The sequence below is a fragment of the Podarcis filfolensis genome (genome assembly GCF_964270895.1).
Source record: "Podarcis filfolensis genome assembly, chromosome: 15".
Lineage (NCBI taxonomy): Eukaryota > Metazoa > Chordata > Lepidosauria > Squamata > Lacertidae > Podarcis > Podarcis filfolensis.
This window is the reverse complement of record NC_139618.1, coordinates 28734800-28740788: the sequence shown is the minus strand read 5'-3', so window position 1 is coordinate 28740788 and position 5989 is coordinate 28734800. Positions and strand designations below refer to the sequence as shown.

The 5989-nt window shown below is 54.6% G+C and overlaps 1 protein-coding gene across 2 annotated transcripts in view; it reads left to right on the top strand.

The window, feature by feature from the left end:
* The first annotated feature begins 47 nt into the window (after window positions 1-47).
* PCSK7 (proprotein convertase subtilisin/kexin type 7) overlaps window positions 48-5989 on the top strand; it is a 30520-nt gene continuing 24578 nt past the window's right edge. Inside the window, exons 1-3 of one of the 2 annotated variants that reach the window (XM_083588521.1) lie at window positions 48-213; window positions 2307-2819; window positions 4570-4704. In XM_083588521.1, coding sequence (XP_083444647.1) covers window positions 2319-2819; window positions 4570-4704 — 636 coding nt within the window. In that variant the 5' untranslated portion in view covers window positions 48-213; window positions 2307-2318. Of the gene's footprint in view, window positions 214-1901; window positions 2055-2306; window positions 2820-4569; window positions 4705-5989 lie in introns of those variants that run through there. The other variant, XM_083588520.1, reaches the window with a different exon arrangement.

Here is a 5989-nt window from a genome sequence, read left to right as displayed (position 1 = left end):
GCTCCGGACGTGACGCGCCCGGCCGTGGCACCGCCTTGGCCGCCCCCGCCGGATCCGACCTCGCTCGCTGCCGCTGCCTTTGCGCGGAACCGGGCAAGTAGCAGCAGCAGCAGCAGCAGCAGGAGGAGCCGGGCTGGCAGCTGCGTCCCGGGAAGCGAGGCCGCTGCCGCCGCCTGCGCCCGGACCCATGCGCCCCGCTCCGCCTCCGCCGAGGTAGGTGCAGCAGCTGCTCGGGATCGCTCGGCGCGGCTTGCTCGTCTCCGCGCCCGGTGCTCGCTTGAGCCGATCCTGGCGGGCCCAGCACGATACCCGCGCCGCAGCTACGGCCGGGGACCGTCCGATTCCCGGGACGCGTCGAGGTCGTCGGCTAGCAGCCCCGGGGAGAGACCGGGGTGCCGCCGATGATGCTGGGTGGGCCACACCCCCAGCACTTGCCTTCCGGGGGCGCCTCGCTTTGTGGCCGATGCTTGTAAGACTCCCTCCGCCCGCCACCTCGAGGGGGCCGGCTAAGTACGTAGTAGAAATAGGGCTGCATCCAGACATTCCCGGCTTGACAGCCAGCCTTGCCCCCGCCACTACATACAAGATTCCCTGCCTCCGCTGCCCTCCCCAGGTTTCCTCCTGCTCCTTTCCCTCTGGGACCGGCTGACCGGCTTCCCCATTGTTAGTGCCTGTTTGTGAAAGGAAGCCAACCCGGTGCCAAAGGAGCAGGCCCGTCCCAGGACTTCCTTATTGGACTGCCACTTCCACCTTTGGTTCTTCTTTCAGGGCTGGCACAAGGGAGCATTCCTTCTGCCAACCAGTCACTGGCAATCTTGGTGGGCAGGTGCAGCTCCAGGTGCCAAGGTCCAGGTGAGGGCAAAAGGTGGAGATGAAAAGCACAACTTGCCAGTGTTTGGAGCTACATCAAAATCCAGAAGTTGGCATCTGGTTTTGATGCCTCGGGTCTTTTGAATGAACTTTGACTAGACTCTGGCCAGGACAAAACCCTTGGGTTTGTTGAAGTGACCAGTTTCTGGGTAAAGGGACCCCTGACCATTAGGTCCAGTCACGGACGACTCTAGGGTTGCAGCGCTCATCTCGCTTTATTGGCCGAGGGAGCCGGCGTACAGCTTCCAGGTCATGTGGCCAGCAAGACTAAGCCGCTTCTGGTGAACCAGAGCAGCACACGGAAACGCCGTTTACGTTCCCGCTGGAGCGGTACCTATTTATCTACTTGCACTTTGACGTGCTTTCGAACTGCTAGGTTGGCAGGAGCAGGGACCGAGTAACGGGAGTTTCTAGGTACCCCTCTCCAAATGGATAACGGACTCCTAGGAACCAAATGCAACAGACTATGAGTTCCCATCTTCAGGCTGTAATAACGCAGATAAAAGTGCTTTCGACTTTGGAAACATTTGAACTTTGGTATAGGCTGCTGACCTCATCTGAATGGATCGCCTTGGTAATGCTTGCAAGTTTCACACAAAGATAAGATATATAAAATACGGCCTCTGTGGCCTTGTTTTGCTGCAAGAAGCCTTCAAATTAAGTGATAGAAATCTGAAAGGTATCTATTGGAAGCAGGGCACTCTCTTGGCAACATTGCCTGTCTCTCATATTAGTCGAGTTAATAGTTGTTGCTCCAGTTAATCCTTTCTTCACAACAGCATGTAAGACAGCATCCCAAAAGTTGAGTCCACTTTCAAACTAAGGCACCAGCCAGATGAACCAGCCATGACTTATTTTTCTTCTTGGGTAAATAAAAGCCAGCAGACTCATCATAGGTCTTTCTGGAGTAGTAGCAGCAGCAGCCTCCTGGGCATAACATCCACTCAGGCGCATTTTCTCCCAGGCTGTTGTCCGTAAAGTAATACCGTAAAGAGGAATTCTCCCTCACCTCCCTGCTGCTGAATTGGAGCAGGAAGGGGTTAAGAAACAGTATTGCAGAAGCTGAAGTCAGACAGTGTGTGTGAGAAAGAAGATCAGCTGATGAAACATTAACTCACCTGACCTCCTTTGCAGCCCAGAAGTCAGAAATGCTCTCCTTTAGTAACCATTCTGCCCGTGGAAAGGTGAGATTCCCTAGCTTGACTGCTGTCTCTGCCCCCATTCTTCCCCCCCCCCACTACTACAGTAATACCAAACAGGAAATCCATTTCAGTTTCACTTTCTACAGGGTGTTTCTGCTTTCTGCACTCACGGTAAATGGGTTTCAGCAGGGGTTTGGGGCAAAGTGAGTCCCTCTATTCTTCCTGGGGCTGGACGCAAGCCAGGCATAGGGGAAAGCAGGGGGGGCTGTTCTGACCTTGCCCTTGCCCTTGCAGTTCGCCTGTCGGATGCCGCCCTGGAGGGGGACAGAGCCATCATGGAGAGCGATGATGGAGGCCGCACTGCATGTCCACATGTGCCTTTGGCTGATCCCGGCCTGGATCCCTTTGCTGTTGCCAAATGGATTTGCCTGTGGAGCAAAAGTGCCGCGTGGGGCCGAGCCCTGCCGGGCAGCCCAGTGCCGTGGGGAGCTGACGTGGGCGGTGCATTTGACGGTGCCAGAGGGGTCCCCTTCCTCTGAAGAGGAGCTGGACTGGCGGGCAGAAGAACTGGCCGAGGAGGCCGGCCTTGTGAACATTGGCCGGATCGGGGAGCTCAGAGGCCACTACCTCTTTGGCTACCAGCTGGCAAGCCCACCAGGCCTCAGCCTCGAGGCCATCCAGCGGTCAGCGGAGGCGGTCTTTGCACAGCATGACAGCGTGAGGTGGCACGCCGAGCAGCGGTTTCTGAAACGCTCCAAGCGCAGCTTGCACTTTAACGATCCCAAGTTCCCGCAGCAGTGGCACTTGGTGAGTGGGTCCCCTGGCTTTGTGGGAGGGGCAAAAAGACAGCTTCCGGGGGCAGGTCCAGCTGATGCCCAGGAACTCTGGGTGGGGCAGAGGAGGAGTCAGGTGCTGCTGCCCACTTTCAAGGGCACTTTCCCCTTTTCTTGCGAGGAATCCTATTCGGAATAAGGGAATTTCCCTTAAAAAAAGGGAAATGTTGACAGCTATGCTCCTTCCCCTGTAACCCTCTAGGCCAGGGGTCAGCAAACCTTTTCAGCAGGGGGGCAGTCCACTGTCGCTCAGACCTTGTGGGGGGCCAGACTATATTTTTTTTTGGGGGGAATGAACAAATTCCTATGCCCCACAAATAACCCAGAGATGCATTTTAAATAAAAGCACACATTCTACTCATGTAAAAACATGCTGATTCCCGGACTGTCCACTGTTTGGCGATTGGGCCAGATCTGGCCCTCGGGCCTTAGTTTGCCTACCCATGCTCTAGGCCAGGCTTCCTCAACCTATGCCCTCCAGATGTTTTGAGACTACAATTCCCATCATCCCTGACCACTGGTCCTGCTAGCTAGGGATCATGGGAGTTGTAGGCCAAAAACATCTGGAGGGCGGAGGCTGAGGAAGCCTGCTCTAGGCAATGTCAGACTACAACTCCCATCAGCCCCTGGACAATGTACAAGGTTGATGGGAGTTGTGGTCCAGCAGCATCTGGAGGTCCCCCTCAGGTTCTCCACCCATCCCATTGCAGGGCAGCGGTGCCAGGGCCATGTGTGCTACATCGTCACAACCCCGGCGTGCTGATGTCACTTGAGCATGTGTCATGGCATGGTGATGTAGTGCATACACGTTGGGGACATGGTGATGTAGCAAGCATGCACCCTGCGGCATGCATTTGCGGCTGCGCCACACTTTATGAGTGCCTGCCCCCGCCATTTTAAATGTTATGGGAGCCAGGGCACCCCCAGCTTAGGGGACTCGGCACCTGTGTTTCAGGGTACATATAATGAGCTCTGGTACTTGAGTGAAATCAGGAGGTGGCCTTTGAGCTACTTCCTTGCTGTCTGCTCACAGGAGTGGGCAGCAGAAAATCATACAAAGGGAATTGTAATTAACTCCTTATTAGCAGAAACATGATTGGAACAGGAGTGTCAGGCCTAAGGAGCACAGCAACCCATCTCTGTAGGTCTTTCCCCCATGAAGCAGTTGCCAAGACTGAAGGTCCCTGCCTCTCCACAGCTGCCTGTCCCCTCCTCTCCAGGGTTTCCCCCCCAAGCAATCAGAGAGTGCGCCTGTGTGCCTGCCTTTGCTCCTTCCGTTTCATGCCTCTTCTGGTCCTGGGAGACCAGCAGGGAGGGGAGTTTGTTGCAACAGGAAGGGAGGAGACTTCTTCACCAGCCTGATTCATCTGTGCCTCTTGGCCTCCCTCATCCCACTCTCCTGCTTCTACTTCTGCCTCTGATTCTGAACTTCTCTCCGCCACAGACTCTCCCTGCTCACTAAGCCCTGTTACTCTTCCATTGCCAACACCTCCTCTTCCCAGTCTTCTCCCTCTGACAGCTCATTGTCATCCCACCACCATTCCCTGGACTCTGAGCCTTCTTCCCTTGGGGGCTCCACAGCTAGTTCCTCCCACCGTTCCTCTGCATCCAACCGGTCCACGACATCTGCAGCAAGCCCAGGTTCTGCTCCTGTGTGTGCATGTTGGCTTGCCTCCTTGCTGTGCCCTCTGAACATTGTGCCTCCCTTCTGTCTCCTGGCCTAGAACAACCGCAAGAGCCCCGGGATGGACATCAATGTGACGGGCGTCTGGGAAAGGAATGTCACTGGCCAGGGTGTGACAGTGGTCGTGGTGGATGACGGGGTGGAGCACACCATCAAAGATATCCAGCCCAACTACGTGAGTAGCTGATGCCACCACCTTCCCTTTGGGGCACCACAGCTGCCTGGGCTGGGCTTGGAGAGTTAGGGCCCAGCTGGAGCCTTAGAGTAGGGTTGGGTGATATATCGTCCCAAACTGGTTTAAAGTCCATACAGTGGTACCTCTGGATGCGAACGGGATCTGTTCTGGAGCCCTGTTCGCATCCAGAAGCGAACACAACCCGCGCATGCACGGGTCACAATTCACCGCTTCTGCGCATGCGCGTGACGCCATTTTGACTGTCTGCGCATGCGCGAGCAGCGAAACCCGGAAGTAGCACGCTCCATTACTTCCGGGTTGCCGCAGTGTGCAAGCCAAAAATACTTATCCAGAAGCTACTTCAACCCGAGGTATGACTGTATTGTGATATCTGTTTCATACCTGGCAATGTATTGCGAATCATAGTGTGTGTGTGTGTGTGTGTGTGTGTGTGTGCTTATGCAAAAATCACAATGTGGGGGGAACTGTGAAGCCAGCCAATGCTTCTACAAAGCTTCATCCTTATTTCAGACATTGGACTCGGCAACATTAATTTTTAAAAAAGTGTTTTAAATGCATTATAACACTGTGACATCAGATGGCGCTGTAGAGTTCTATCCTTCGGCAGTGTGGTTTTGCATTATGAGCTTTACAACTCATTTTCCTGAAACTTTTTTTTGATGTGTCTAGATCCAGCCATTGGGATATAATGGTATATTGCAATGTTTAGCTGGCGATATATCACAGTGTTGAAAACCAGATATCGCGCAGCCCTACCTTAGAGGTGCGAGAGGCTTGCCTCCTGGCCTTGGCTGGGCTGCAGAAGAGGACACTTGGCCTTTTAAGACTCAACCACCTGGATCCAGTAGGCTTTTGGGTCAGGTGGCTGGGGCTCAACTGGCAACTGGCCCGTCAGCTGAGTCCAGGCGGATGGAAGCAAAGGAGAGGAGGGCCTAGACCTGGCTTGGCTCAGGATAGCTTATATACATGCCGCTCCTAAGCAGCTGGGCTGGATGCTGCCCCAATGGGGAATTGCTGGGCAGGATCCCATCACCCAAGCCCTTCTCTCTCCAGGCGTTGTGGAGCCGTGTTCAGGTTCTGTTGCCATCCAACAGCAGGAAAGAATCTGCCGCATTGTGCTATGTTGGTAAATATGGTAGAGTTCCAGGCAGTTGCCAAAACCACCTTTGAAGGTCTTTGAAAACGGACCAAGTCTTGATGTTGTGCAAATGCTTCTGCATTTCTCTCACCTGAGGCAGCAAGAAAGGGGGCACTGGAGATGGGG